The sequence below is a fragment of the Musa acuminata genome, chromosome BXJ3-2 (genome assembly GCF_036884655.1).
Source record: "Musa acuminata AAA Group cultivar baxijiao chromosome BXJ3-2, Cavendish_Baxijiao_AAA, whole genome shotgun sequence".
NCBI classification, from domain to species: Eukaryota; Viridiplantae; Streptophyta; class Magnoliopsida; order Zingiberales; family Musaceae; genus Musa; species Musa acuminata.
This window is the reverse complement of record NC_088350.1, coordinates 34,769,718-34,784,439: the sequence shown is the minus strand read 5'-3', so window position 1 is coordinate 34,784,439 and position 14,722 is coordinate 34,769,718. Positions and strand designations below refer to the sequence as shown.

The 14,722-nt window shown below is 41.3% G+C and overlaps 2 protein-coding genes across 6 annotated transcripts; one reads left to right on the top strand and one right to left on the bottom strand.

The window, feature by feature from the left end:
- Positions 1–1,344: 1,344 nt before the first annotated feature.
- Positions 1,345–6,371, bottom strand: LOC135631775 (transcription factor GTE9-like). 2 transcript variants are annotated; one of them, XM_065139654.1, is made up of 10 exons: positions 6,199–6,371; positions 4,165–5,449; positions 3,920–4,072; positions 3,318–3,379; positions 3,087–3,156; positions 2,901–2,981; positions 2,691–2,806; positions 2,519–2,585; positions 2,303–2,433; positions 1,345–2,214 (listed from the first exon to the last, which is right to left on the bottom strand). In XM_065139654.1, exons 2-10 carry the CDS (start codon positions 5,429–5,431, stop codon positions 1,966–1,968), a joined length of 2,196 nt encoding a protein of 731 aa, XP_064995726.1. In that variant the 5' UTR covers positions 5,432–5,449; positions 6,199–6,371; the 3' UTR covers positions 1,345–1,965. The 2 variants fall into 2 exon arrangements, with proteins under 2 accessions (XP_064995726.1, XP_064995727.1); XM_065139655.1 differs by having other exon boundaries at positions 3,932–4,072; positions 4,165–6,371.
- A 1,500-nt stretch (positions 6,372–7,871) lies between these two features.
- On the top strand, positions 7,872–14,653 carry LOC135584677 (uncharacterized). Of its 4 annotated transcripts, XM_065139839.1 has the most exons (8): positions 7,895–7,972; positions 8,072–8,275; positions 8,651–8,989; positions 9,103–9,208; positions 9,512–9,632; positions 9,740–10,477; positions 11,962–13,807; positions 13,931–14,653. In XM_065139839.1, the coding sequence occupies exons 3-8, from the start codon at positions 8,791–8,793 to the stop codon at positions 14,350–14,352; spliced, it is 3,432 nt and encodes a 1,143-aa protein (XP_064995911.1). In that variant the 5' UTR covers positions 7,895–7,972; positions 8,072–8,275; positions 8,651–8,790; the 3' UTR covers positions 14,353–14,653. The 4 variants fall into 4 exon arrangements, with proteins under 4 accessions (XP_064995912.1, XP_064995911.1, XP_064995913.1 ...); XM_065139840.1 differs by lacking the exon at positions 8,072–8,275 and having other exon boundaries at positions 7,872–7,972; XM_065139841.1 differs by having other exon boundaries at positions 7,903–8,275; positions 13,934–14,653.
- The last annotated feature ends 69 nt before the right edge of the window (positions 14,654–14,722 follow it).

The window sequence follows — 14,722 nt, the reverse complement described above, 5'->3', positions numbered from 1 at the left end:
CGATCTTCTACCGACACGAGCCGGTAGCTCCGGGTTGATCTGGGCCGTCCCATCGGTTTGGATCGGATGACGACATGGTGGTAGATACGGACGGTTTTCGACCGTCGGATCGTTCGGATGATAAGATGGTTCCGTCTTCGGTCTGCCGGTGTGTTTATCGAGGGATGAACGCGAGGACGTGTTACTTGCGTCGATGGACTCTTAAATGTCTGTCTCTTCGAGATGAGTAGTTTCTCGATTCATGCGTTTCATCCTTGGAGAGAAATATTTCAACTCATCGGACGAGCGTTCCAAACTCGCATGGACCGATCTGCCTGCCTCTCTATGTATTCGTTGGTGGTGAAAGGGAGAAACGTACATTGCGGATGATGTAGTTTGATCGGACCGGATGAAGTCAACGTCAAGAGAAAGAAATTTGCAGCTCCATTGCGTCGAGCAAATACGACTCGTTAGCAAACCAATTAATCGAGTGACGGTATCTTTATCGTCTTGCTTCTTGTCGAAGTCATTCGTTTCGGGGAATGGATGAGCCTAATAGGATGGTGACTGCGAGGACCGCTCCGCAAATGGTTGGTAAAGATTGCTTGCAGTCTCGACGAATAATAGAGTCTTCGCTCCTCGTTAAATCCTTGATGTTAAGAATATGATAATGGAGATCGTTTTTCGTTTATAGATTTCAGATTTTAGATGTAATGCTATCGACAAAGAGTAATAATGATAATACATATGGATGCATCCAAGGAAAAGGCAGTGTGATCGAGAAGCTTTTGCTTGAAGGTTTACTACTTACAGCATGCTGTGATACATTTCCTTCACGCCAAGGCCTTCTTCCTCAGCTGTCACACTGCCATCATTTAAAAAATGCAAAACTCGAGAGAGAACACGCGGTTTTCACGTTTACAACATGGTAGATTTGATTGCGAGTTTGAAGATAACGAAAGAAAGCTATGATAAATGCGTTTGGTAGCATGTGGATTACATATTTTAAAGAGAGCCAAAGACATGTCCTCAAAACTCGAGGCTGTTTCTTACGGATCACGGAAAGGATAAACACTATAGCAATTATATGAACAGCAGTAACTTTTACAATTATTGGGAAACAATGTGACACAGGATTTAACCAAACATCACAAGCCCATGGTAATCACCAGGGGGGGCATAATAAAGTAGCAGACGATATAATATCATGAAGACAGGACCACAATAACTGTGGCTATGATCTCAGACTTAAAAAGGTTAGTGCAAATAACATAGTTCAGTCACATGATCACAAGAACAGAGAATCAAGCTGACAAATAAGAGAGCACTAGTTTTCAATCTTGCAGGTACACCAAAAAAGAGCACTAGAAAAGAAGGTATGCATTTTGCTCTTGGATGCACAAAATTCCACAAAAAAAGCTAATTCATAAGGCATAATGCAGAGAACAGAAGAATGAGATATCGGTAAAATGCTAACCATCTAAAAAATGAGACTCGGGGAAATTGTTTCCACACCGTTAGCTTCCCTGTACAGTTGGGAGGGAATATGTAAAGAAACCTATCTTGTGAAAACAAAGCTAGAAGAATCACGACTTCATGCACGCACCATTTCACCAAGGGATGCAGAGTAATGATCCCCAGCATAGGATGCCAGCTGTTCGGATTACAAGGACCAAATCGGTCAATCCTCTATGTACAAATCATAATTAGACAGCCACCTTGTCACCAATCAAGCAGATCTACACGCAACACCATATCCTTCTTCTGGGTGGAAAAACTCAATTTCCAAACTTGAATGTACGCCACGGAAAATAGACCACCTTGACCGCCCATTTAGCCGTCAATTAATTACCCCAAAAGGTAGCAAACTCTGCGTCCAAGAAGGTGACAGCCAAATCACTTGGGATGCATCATCTTCTGCAGATGTCAGAATTCTTAGTTCTGACAAGATCCAAGAGCAAAACCAGTGTATGGAGGAGAATACTCTCAATCGATCTCTCCCTCCTCGACATCATTTACAGGAGCACTTTTATGTTCAACCTCTTCCTCTTCTTCATCATCCACTTTCATGAATAGCCCGAGTCGCTCTAAAGGGTTACTCCCCCCAAGTCTGAAGCCTCCTATGCCATCCAGAGAATAACCTGTGTGCTTCTCATTTTCAGCTGGAACTGTCCCGAGCATTTCCAGATCTTTAAGAATCCGACAGTCTTCATTGATGTCCACTGTCTTCTCAATCTGCAATGACATTAGAAAAACTATGGTTAATAAAAACATACGATAAAGGACACTCGAAGAATCTCACCAAACATACACAAGTACTTGCCTTCAACAATGCCTGACGTGCTGCTTCTCTCTCAAGCTCTATTTTGCGCTTAGCTTCAGCCGCAGCTGCTGCTTCAGCTCGTTTACGAGCATCCTCAGCAGCCTTAGCTTCTGCTTGAAGCCGCGCTTTCTCTATTCCAGTAGAGAACAAAAGTTCCTTAACAAAATGAACTTCAGTAACTGGTGCAAAGATATCATCGGTGATAATCATTATTACCTTCCCTTTGCTGACGCTCAATTTCCTCCCTCTCACGCTGCAGTTTTTCAGGATCCCCCTTATCACACTGAGCAGCAATATATATGACCAGTCAGGATTATGATGGTCACCTGCTACATGCATAAGAGCAGAAGTACTAAAATTGCAGCAGATTAGCCTCTGTTCAACCAACCTGACCGAGAGTTTTCTCCCGAGCTTTCACAATAGTATCAGCAAAACGACTCCTCAGTAAAGCAGCTCTATATAGCTTTTCCGGGGAGACTTTTCTCTCAGATGGTGTATGATCCCCTAAAATTTATAGGGGGGGAAGATAAGCCAATCCATGCAAATAAAAAGCTTGGGACCCTAGGCAGTATATTTCTTCTTAGAAATTCATGCTTACCCTCTTGACATTCATCAGATCCAACCAATAAGGGTTTAGGATCAGCATCCTTCTCTGAGAAATTCAACCCATTCGAAGGTCCTGCAAGTTGCCAATAGTTTTAAGTTATAGGACTGTTCAATGCAACTAAAAATACCTTGATTTTCTTTCCTTTCAAACCAACAGTTTCTAATATCAGAAACTCACGGTTCGCATCAAATGGGTTCATTACATCACTTTTCTCTTGATCAGAACCTGCCTTATTTCCAGAATTTTTCTGATAGAGGACAGGAATAAAAAATTTCAGTCCTTAACTCTTTTTCTCAGAAGAACACATTTCTAAACAGTGCAAAAAAAAAAGAGAGCACTCAACGAAGAGGGGAAATTAGTTCTAGAGACACTATATTCATGGTCCAGAAAGCAAAGTTTGGAACATACCTTAGCATTCTTCGGAATAGTAACTTCATCCTCCGATTCGCTCTCGCTAGAACTATCGGAGTCTAAATACATGAAAAAATAAAGTTTAGGATCAACTATAATTGACAAAAAAAAAAAAGGAACTACTAAACGCATATGTAAGGCAGGAAAAGAAATGATGAGAACTAACCCCGTAGTTTATATCTTTGTTTACATAACATCCAACCCACATCTAATCCACAACTGAAGCCAGAAATGCATCACACAAAAAGGGTTGAGGATGGGAAAAAATAAAATGTGGAAGGAAATAGCGTACTTAGCTTACGCATAACTCTAAATCCACAAGCCATGGCCCTAAAAAAAATGACCCAAAAATTGTCTAATGTATTCAGAAGCCACAAACCATCATAAACACTTCCACGTTACATGAAGATCTACACCTATATAAATCCACCACCAACAACCCCTCCCCCCTCCCAAAAAAAAAAGAAAAACACCCATTCCGCTCCTCTTCTCTCCTAACAGCCAGACCGACATACTGGCATGACTGCTTAAAATAAAAACAAGAGCAAATGGATATAAAATGTATGCATAAACTATAATGCATGCAAAGAAATACACACCACTGGAAGAACCTGAATCACTACTTGAATTGCTTGAACTGCTACAATTGACATTTGTTGCCTTAGTGTCCGTTTGAATCTCCAGAGTAGGGTAGCTAGACATGGGAGGATCGTCACCACATATATCTACTTCCTCGTCAGCAAGATCATTGCCTGCAAATGAACAGGAAGGCACAAGACTAATTTTCTGACTTATTATAACTACACTTGTTCTTCAAAATACCATATACACAACGAGGGCAAACCTTTGCAAGGATGCAACTGTGACGTGCTAACACCATTTTCATTCACTTGCTCGGCCTGGTGTCTCATTTCTCTCTCTTGCATATGGCTATCCAGAAGGTTCTGCAACTCAAAGAGTGTGTCATCGGCAAAAGATTCAATATCTATCTCTATTTCATCACTGCTTTGGTTTACATTGCCACTCCGTCGTCTCAGAAAATCAATAATGTGATCTGGTAGATCTGCCAAAAGCGACTCCAACAGTCTGGTCAGACTTTGTTTCTCGTCGTCCGTCATCTTGGGTTTTGTCCTCTTAGGCACAGGATTATTGTCGTCAGTAGGAGGCATTTTCCTCTTGCTGGAGGAAAACTCAGGCTTAACAACCTGAAATTCTTTCTTAATAACAGCATCCGCTGCAGCTAACTTTTTCTCTATGGTTTTCCACCGAGTTTCAAAGAACTTGCTGAGCTTATTTGCCATGATATGAACGCTATTACTAGGTGGGTTATAGGTCATTGCATTTGTGAAAGTGAGCCTCACATCTGCAGCAAAACCCTGTGGGCTGGGATAGGCATCTGAGGATAATTTAGTGCTGATGGTGCCAAAGTCCATTGGATGCTTAATGACAGTGTAGTAATCTGGAATGTTCAGCTTCTCTACATCTACTGGTTCATTGAAGACCCAAGCATAGTGGTGTGTCATCAATCGACTGAGGAGCACCTCACATTCTTTCATCAACACTAAATTTGAATCGGTCACAGGAGGCGGAGGCGCATTCGTTTTTGAAGACTCAAACCTTCCTGATATCCCACGCCTCATTTGGGAACCACTCCGCTGATCATGTTTTTTCTCACTGACATCAAACGAAGATGATGTGCTAATGCCAAGGGATGTCACACTCCTAGAAAACAGTTGCTTCTGAAACAACTGAATCTGTCCTAGCTCTGATCTTAGTCTCATTTTCACTTCTTCTCTCTGAGAACTAGACATCTTTGACAGAGAAATCACCTGCACTGGGACACCAAAATCATTGCATCTGGCCACATTTGCATTAACGCACTTCTTCCTCTTTGGAGCACTAGAATTATCCGAGGAGTCAGCACGTATTGCAATGCCAAAACCTTCTGATTCATTAATCTTCTCAGAGTTATACTGGTAGTCATTGATGGAACCAGAACGATATCCTTGAGATAATTTCTGTTTTCTCCCCTTCGTAGCAAAAGAAAGATCATGTGAACTTCTCTTCATCTGTTTCTCTTTGGTGTACTCTAAAAGAACTGTAGGTGCCATACGGTAAATCCAAGACAACTGTTCACATCAGTCATTCAAAAAGATCACAAAAGATTATCCATTTTGCAATGAATGCAATCTATTTGCTGAAAATAATTTGGTCATCTTTTCTTTTTGCAGTTCACTAAAAAAAAAAAAAATCAACAGGATGAGTGCATCTTTGTTCTCAGTCGTCAGCTGGGAGAAATATTCACGGTATCAGATTGCTCTTAATCATCCGATGTTTACATTCAAATATGCACAAATGAATCAAGTAACTATCACAACTAACCCTCAAATCCAAGCTTGCTGCCCAAGAAAATGTCAAAATCCTGATTTAAAAAAAATTATGCTTTACCAATCCACTCTCACAAGCAAAAGTCAATCTATAAATCCCTAAATACCTCAGAATCGCACCACGAGGTATCAAAGATCAAAATCCTAACTTACACAAAATTCTACCCTTCAGCAATGGAACTTTACCAGCAAAAGCTAATCGAAGCTTCTCCCAAAACCAGAAGCAAAACCCCAAATATACTTCTAAATTGTGGGCAAAATCCCCCCTACAAAATGGACCCAAACCTCAAAAGCACATCAATCAAAAGAAACCCTAAAACATAATTAGGTACCGGGATCCAAAAAACCCGGTATCTCGACATCCGAATCCAATTTCGTCTATCCAAATCCAAACATGAGAAGGTACGAAACCCCAGCCATATTCATCCACGAAACAGCAGGAAGCAAAACCTAAATCATTAAAGACCCAAAGCAATAGCAAATTCCAAAACCTGAATCGAAGGACGGAGCCACCAGGGGGGCCCTCTCAAGAAAAACCCTAGAAATCGAACAGCCCCTCTCTTTCCTCGCTTCGCGCCCGCCCCTTCGCCTCTCGCCTCTCTTTCTCCTCGACAACACGCGCCCACACGGGATCTCCCGAAGCCCAGCGACGGATAGAGCGAACAGCGACCGGATCCGAAAGCCATCGCCTGACATATTTATAGGACCCGCGGGGTCGTCCTGGTCGGTGCTAGGAGACATCTTGACCGTTATTTAATCCGATCCGACGGTAAGAATACGGTCTCCTGGTGTACGTCCATCTATTTCCGATGGACGGCCGTGATCCGATTCAGCGTCGGCTTCGCCGTTCAACCTGCGGAATCGACGTCGATGATTTGGCTACAAAGGTCACTAAAACCAGCACGTTTCTTTTGACTTGGACTTCTCTCGGCCTTCGGATTCCAAGCAAAAGACTCTGTAAATTATTTGCTACACTCCTTGCTCTGAAGCGACACGTGGGTGCGATCTGTGAGGTGTACGCATCCTATCGAGTTGTTTAAAATGTACTAGATGTGGCGCATCGACCCAATCCCGAGCTGCAATTTCGGTGGGTCGGCCCGAACGGACCCAATCCGAATTGGGTTGGACCCGATCAGACTCGATCTCAGCTCCGGAGATGCCTTTAGAATTATTGTAAATCAAAAAATAATTCTAAAATAAAATCTTGAATAATTAGCGTATCAAATATGTAATTATCAACCGAATCACATATGTAATTATTTTCGGCCTCACTATACTAAAGATGTGAGAAGGCTTCCATAATGGATATATTATGTGCATGCCAACAAACCCCACCCAGCATTAGTCCTTCAAATGCAAGCTTGGCCCCCACCAATGCTTCTTAGATGCTGTCTCGGCCGCAGCTTTCCTACGCTTATTCTCTTCTAAGCAACGTTCAGAATGCGAACGCACATCGAGTCATGAATTGGGTGGGCCCCCGGGAAGTCATCCAATGGTTGCCCGGGTTTGGTTTCTCGGAGGTGCGGCGTCGTAGTCGAGTGCGGCTTAATCAAATCATAGGCCGTTCATAAAATTACCCCTGTCATTGCAATAAACCCCCAAATTGCCGCCTGGATGAGAGGTTAATTATAGTTCTATGGTTAAGACTACCCGCCAAAGTAGAGTCCATTAACAATATAAATATGGTTAATTAAATGCCTAATCAACCAAAGTGAGGTTGCATGTGTTGATTAAGGACTACTTACTATGTATGTGTGTTGGAATTCTAATCGATACCAAATTAACAATTGGAAAAGTTGTTATTTCACAAATTATTGAGAAGAATTTTTTTTTTGCCACGTGCCATAGATTAATTGGTTTGTCTGTGTTAATTAGGTACTAATCGAGTTCCAAATCAAGACAGAATGATCTTTCTACTTCCATGTATGCATGTGGAATTCTAATATAACCCAAATTCAAGCACAAAACAGTGTGATTGCACGAATTATAAATGCCAAAATATATTAAAATAATAATTATTATTATTATGGATAGATTGGTTTCATGAGTTAATTAAGTGCTAATTGAGTTCCATCATTAATCCCATAGATTAACTCGTTAATCCATTCTAATTCCGGTCCTGTAGTGGCATTCCAGTAATTTTGTCCCAATTATCTAAACGAGTAGAAGTAGTTGTTGCAGCAACAGCAGCTGTGAGAAGAGTGTGGCAACGAAACCGTGGAAACAGTTAAAGAGATCGAAGGAAGAGAAGCCCTAACGAGATCGGTGAGCGCTCTTCTTCCTCCGCTCCTCCTCTTCCTTCGATCCTTGCCAAAATCCGTGCAAATTCCCCTACGCGCGACTCACCCCGACCTGCGAATCCAGGAGAACTGGGGCCCTTCCTTCTGCGATCGGGTTTCCCGCTCGATTCCGGCGTCAATCTCTGAATGCTGCTTGTCCGTGCCACGAATTCGAGCTGAACGGGAGCGGTGACGCGCAAAGGCGCCAGCTTTTGCGCGTAGCCTCGCGGTTGGTGGAGAAACCCTAGGTGGAGGGGGGACAGATCGGAGGTAGTAGGAGCTTTGGGAGGTACGAAATCATGACATGTGGGATCTCTCGTGAGGGGACTCTGTAGTTTGTTTGAGATTCCTAGCTTTGTCCTGAATTGTTGCGGAAAGCTTGGATTTTTACCTAGAATGTCTGTCTGGTGCTTGATAACGTGCAGTCCTCTATCAGAATTCTGCAAGTTTGATGTGCTCTTGCTTCGCTTTTGATGGTTTGCCACTTTGCTTGCTGACCAGTTTCCACTTTTATGTGGCATTGTGTGTTAGAACGTAGAGAATAGTTAAGAACACGGCTGAAGCTGCTGACTGTTTCTAATTTGTTGTTTTCTGCATCAAAGAAGGTTTTGTTTGTTTTTGCTGCTCATTTTTAATGTTAGCATTTGCAAATTCTGTGTGATAGGCTGTTGCAGTGACATCGGCACCTAATCCTTCTGTATGGAAGGTTCTATGCTATTGGATTTTTTGGCATATGACAACCCGCATCGTCGAGCAAGGAGCCGGAAGGAATCTTGTCTGTAAGGAATACTGAAGGTGTGAAAGATGCCTCCTTCGCCCTCATCGAGGCGCTTTCCTGTGAGGGAGATACGGACGGAGGGTTTCCACACGAGGGGCCGCAGTATAGAGAGTAAATTTCCACTGAGGGCCAAGGATGATGATCTTGTCCTGTTCAACGAGATGCAGAACCGTGAGAGGGACAACTTCTTGCTGCAATCTTCTGATGATTTTGATGATTCTATATGTAATGCCTCAACTCCACCGTTGCTTTTTGTTCTGTAGGTTTTCTTTATTTTGCATTCTTGTTCAGTTTTCTAAAACTGGCTTTCAACCGATCTCTTTTTTTAATGTCATCAGCAAAATTAAAATATTTTCCAAATTTCAAGCTTGGGATCACCATTCCAGCTCAAGGAGAGAGCAGTGATCTGCTCAATGCAGATGGCGAGAAACATGACTATGACTGGTAAGTTCCCCATATAAGAGAATCTGCATATTGATAACTCCATAGAAATTATTTTCTCCTCATTTTAAGTCCTTGTGAGGCACTTGGGTCTATTTCTATGTTTGTGCAAACTTTAATTGTATTATCAAGTGCCAGTACCTTAACAGCCAAAAAATATTGAACCTGTTATAACTTCTCATGCTACTCTCTTCCTTTTTAAGTTTGATTATGTTGTATTCACTCAGCAATGCAAAACACTTTTAATCATTGTTTGTGGTTTAGCCATGTGAAGTAATGACTAATTAATTTCTTGTTACCAAGCAGGTTGTTGACTCCTCCTGAGACCCCCCTATTTCCTTCGTTGGATGATGATGAGCCTCAACCTACTAATGTGTCCAGAGGCAGGATAAGAAGTCAACCCATTTCAATCTCAAGAACATCCACGGTATAACTCCCTTTTGTGACATTGATCTTGCATGTGTAACCAGTTTTTCCTTCACATTTCCCCTCTTTTGCTAGCAATGTCTTTGATATCTTTTTATGTGGTCACAGAGTGAGAAGACTTCGAGGACAAATAGGAGCAGCGCGAGTCCATGTCGATTAAGTTCATCTCCAACATCTACTAGCAGTGTAACTCATTCACGAACTAGACCATCTTCAGTTCCCCGCTCTAGCCCACTTCCTGTTCCGCGATCAGCAACACCCTCACGAAGACCTTCCACTCCTCCAGCCAAGCCTTCACCACTGACTCAAAGGTCTTCGACTCCCACGGTACGGAGGATGAGTACTGGGTCCACTGGGCTGGCATACTCTTCTACAAGGGGAACATCCCCTGTAAGGACAAATCGTGGCAATTCTTCCTCACCGAAATTGCGAGGTTGGCAATCAAATCTTCCTGGATTCTCCACAGATGCACCACCAAACCTTCGAACTTCTCTAACAGATCGGTCAACATCACATGTACGGGGTTTGTCTCCTGCATCTACAAATGGAACAGGTTCATCAAAATTTAGAAGGCAGTCAATATCACCATCTGCTTCAAGAAGTGCCAGCTCATCACAAAATAGTGAACGGAACCCCTTTAGTTCTATTAGTAAGCCATCTGTGTCAACTTCTTGCGATGATGATACTGATTCACATGCTTCTGTGGGAGTTTCTCCTATTGCTACTACAAGAAAATATGGTGCTTTTGCAAACAGCAGAGCTGTAATGGTCTCAAAAAAACCTTCCAGATCTTCATCTGCGAGTTCTGTACCAAAAAGATCCTTTGATTCTGCACTTAGACAGATGGTAAGGTATCAATTGTTGCTTTTATCTTTCTTTCAATTTTTTTGTTACATTTTTCACAAAGTGGCATTGGCGTGCTGCATTAGGTACATGAATTCTGTAGCAGTACAGTATAAGGTTAGTGATGAGCCAAAAGGTACCATACATCTCATCACTAACCCCAGTTTTATCAACTTTGGCTTCTGTAGTAGCTGCATTGGTCCTTGGGTCACTTGTATTCTTCACAAACCTGCTTGCTTGCCAATCATCTCCATGTGGAGATGATGGGAGAAGAAAGACAGGAAAAATAGTGAAGAACTTAAGGAGGCTTCTATCTCTAGGGAAAAGTATCATAAATATCCCTATGTAACATCAAAACATCAAAACTATTCCTCCTTATGTCAGGGTAACATACACATCCCTGCAAAAATAAAAAGAAAGTGCCAAACATATCCCTCTTGTCATCCCCATTAACCTGCATCAATTTGAATGCTGGTGTACCAAATTTGTTCGTCAATTGCTCTGTATCGGGCGATTATCTTTTTAATCATAAGTTGCTGCTATAGTTGCAAAACAATAGCTAAATTTTTACCCTTGTGGTTTTGTACCTTATTATTCTTACTTAACAGGTTATTAACCATAATCATAATTTCTAGAATGTCCTCTGTGTTTATGTTGCCAACCTTAGGGATCTCCAGATCTTGAAAGAGAACAGACAAAAACTGAAGAATTCATGATGCGAGGGACTGAAATTCTCTTCAGGATGCAAGCTACAAGAATTTATGGCTCTGATGACAAACAGAATATACAATTGCTGATTTGCATTTTCTACTTACTATCATATGAACAGTTTGCCTGTGAATGATTTACATATGAGCTGTCGCACCATCAGATAATTTCCGTAATAACCCATATGGCAGTTACTAGGAATTATATTGAACATTCATCAATGAGATATTTAAAATATTATTATGCTTCTTAAAATTAACAGTCTTCACTTACCAAGTAATCTGGAGTAGTTTTATGAGAATTAGTCACATTCCACATAAGCTAAAACCAATTTGTCAGGATGAAATCTGTCTCAACATTCTTATTTAGCATTCCGAATTTTATTAATATATTTTCCATTTAGCTGATTATTCTAATGCTTTTCCTCTACTGAAATTCTTACACAATCTCCCTGTGTGTAAAGCTTGTCCAGCAATTGCATGGATAGCAACATTGCATGAATTGTATTCTTGTTTTTTAAAGATATCTAAACATGAAGCTAAAGAGGTGTCTGCTAATGCACGTTTATCTATTTCAAGAAATGGAAATTATCATATGTTTTGATTGCTTATGAACTTTTGAAAGCTTGGTACATTACTTAATATCTTCTCGATGTTTGCTTGTTTGTCTTAACTTGATGAGAATTACAACTACTTCGTTATATTCACTTGGTGTTGATTCTTCTGTCAACCATACTCTTTGCACTTACTGAAGTTTCTATTTATTCTGATAATCTGTAGGATCATCATAAAGCTCCTCAAGACATGTTCAGGCCATTGTTATCGAGTGTTCCTGCCAGCACGTTTTATGTTGGGAAAACAACCAATGTGCATAGACCTATGTTCTCTCGGTATTCTTCACTTACAACTAGCAGCAATACAAGCTCTGAACATGGTGCCAGCGTTGTCCCTGATTTGGAGGACAATGACCATGACCGGAGCGTTCTTACTGGTGAATTGGAGAAGACACAAGATCCTTCATTCCAGGAGGAAGTGTTTATCTTGGATGAGATAAGTGAACACATTGGCAATGACACTTGTTCTGCAAAACTTCAAAGTGGTAATGAGATTTCTGATTCAAGTGTGCGCAATAAAATTAACACCAAGTTGGACCATTCTTCAGGCAATGATAGTGATTCACTAAATACGGCAGTTGCTTGTCGAGGTTCACATGGTGCTGAATGTTCCAAGATTGATTCTAATGAAACAATGAGTATTTGCTTGAAATGTGATAGACACTTCGTGGTTACAGATATAGATGTGGATGTTTGTGAAGAATGTTCTGGAACATATGGATCGATTGATTCAGAAGAACCTCGGACTATACGAGTTGGAAACCAGAGTGATAGAAATGACACAATGGACCGCAAGGTGCAACCCCAAATAGAAATACCTGAACTGACTGAGATTAGAACTGGCATTGAGCCTTGCCAACATGAGCAAAGCAGTGAAGAAGTAAGTCATCTCTCTGTGGACAGTGGATTATTTCTGTTGGCGAATGATAAGAGGGATGAAAACCTTTCTGAACAGGAAGTCCTTATACCAGCTGAGTTGTATGCTCCAGAATCTAGTAGCAACTATGAATCTCAACAATCACAGCCAACTCCCAGTCAAATTGACCAGGTTGACAATTCTGAAAGCACAGGCATAGCAGTAGTTTTGATGAACAAGTCAAGCAGCAGAAAGTGGCCTGTCGTGCAAGGGAAGGCCTTTTCTGCTGCAAATATATTTCTCGCTGAGTCTTCTCATGGAAGAGATAATATCAATGTCATGAAGCATAGCCTTGGAAGGGATAGTTCTTCTGCTTCTTCCTCTCTTGATATGGGATCACGTGGACAAACAGATGGCCACATTCTATGCCAATTAAGCAGCACAAAGTGTGAGACACAGGATGCGAGAGGTGAAAGTCATACTGGCACCCAGGGCTGTGGTCCACATTCGAAAACTTCAAGTATTGCCATAGAAACACTGGTCCATTCCCAAATCGGAGCTGAAGAAGTTTCATGTAGTATTATTGGAGCTGTTGAGAGTGATGCCATAGAAAAGATACTATCGGATGCTCAAAATCCAGAGAGATCTTTCGGAGATAAAGATTTGAATGTGATGAAGCATACATCCACCGAGCAAGCTGTTGTAGGCATAAATGTGTCCGGCGATGATGATACATCTTTGGCAACACGTGTCTTGCCATCACAATCAAGTCAGCATATTAGTCTTCAAATGTGTGATGATATAGTTGAGAGCAGTGACTCTTGTGAACATGCTAAAGAAGTACTTTCCGGTAACAACAAGAGTCCAGAAGTAGAGGCACCAATTGCCACCCCAGATTCATCTTCCATTGAAGGCAATCATACGCCGAGCGCTACTGGCTGTCAAGATGATGTTGCTCACGTCGCAACACATTGCTCATCTGTTGCGACATTAGACGAGCAAAATGATATGGTCGGTTTCCAGGATTTACATGATGATTGTACATCTCAAATGCCATACTCTGTGGAGGATTTCCAAGAAGATTCCATTTCCACATCAGACAAGGATGTGTTGATTTCTGAAGTGGAACCTAAAATTGCTGAGGACCCTTCTAGTGGTATGTCATTTTAAGTTATTATTTGTCCGTTTATAATAAACTTTTATAGACAAATAAATTAGTCTTTACTTTTTGTATTTATAAGTAAAAACTTTATTTGTTACTGACCATCGACTCTCACAGAAGAACCAATCATAACGGTCGAAGCTCCAAGGAAAATTGTGCAAAGAAGTTTTACTCTGGAAGAAGCAACAGATACCATACTGTTCTGCAGTTCTATCGTCCATGATGTGGCTCACAAAGCTGCAACAATTGCGATGGAAAAGGAGTCGGCTCTATACGAGTCTTCTTATCGGGCAATTACATTTATGGGAAATTCCGTTTCCAGTAAGAAGGATCTGCAAAAGATGGCCACCAAAAACAATCACAGGTCACGAAAGATTAATCGAAAAAAATTGGCAGCCGCCAACGAGATGCCAAGTGTGGAGGTGAGAGACAATGTCAAGAACTCGGAGTTGGCATCTTGCAACGCTGAGGCTTTACACACAGGTGAGAGTGTGAAGCCCCCAAAGTTGGAGTCCAAGTGCAACTGCACAGTGATGTAGTCCATGTTAAAGCTGCATTATTCATCGGATTCCTGGCATTATAGCCCTAGCATAAGTTTCTATATTCTTTTTTTGGAGAATGAGGTGTTTATATTTTTTCTTTAGGAGTGTTAAGAACACCCCACAGATTCTTGTAAAAGATAAGCGTCTCCTTGGCATCAGGAATCAGAGGGTTTGTGGCAAGATGCTACCTTTTTTCTTGGTAGGGTGGTGTTTGATGATGTTGTTGTTTTCCTGTTTTCTTCAGGAATAATGTAACCTATGATATTCTTTTGTAAATTTTGTGCTTCTTTGTGGCTTCGATGGTCGGTGGTGAATGCTTTTGTATTTTAATGCTTTTTTTTTTTCCTTTTTCCCTTCCTTTTGATGA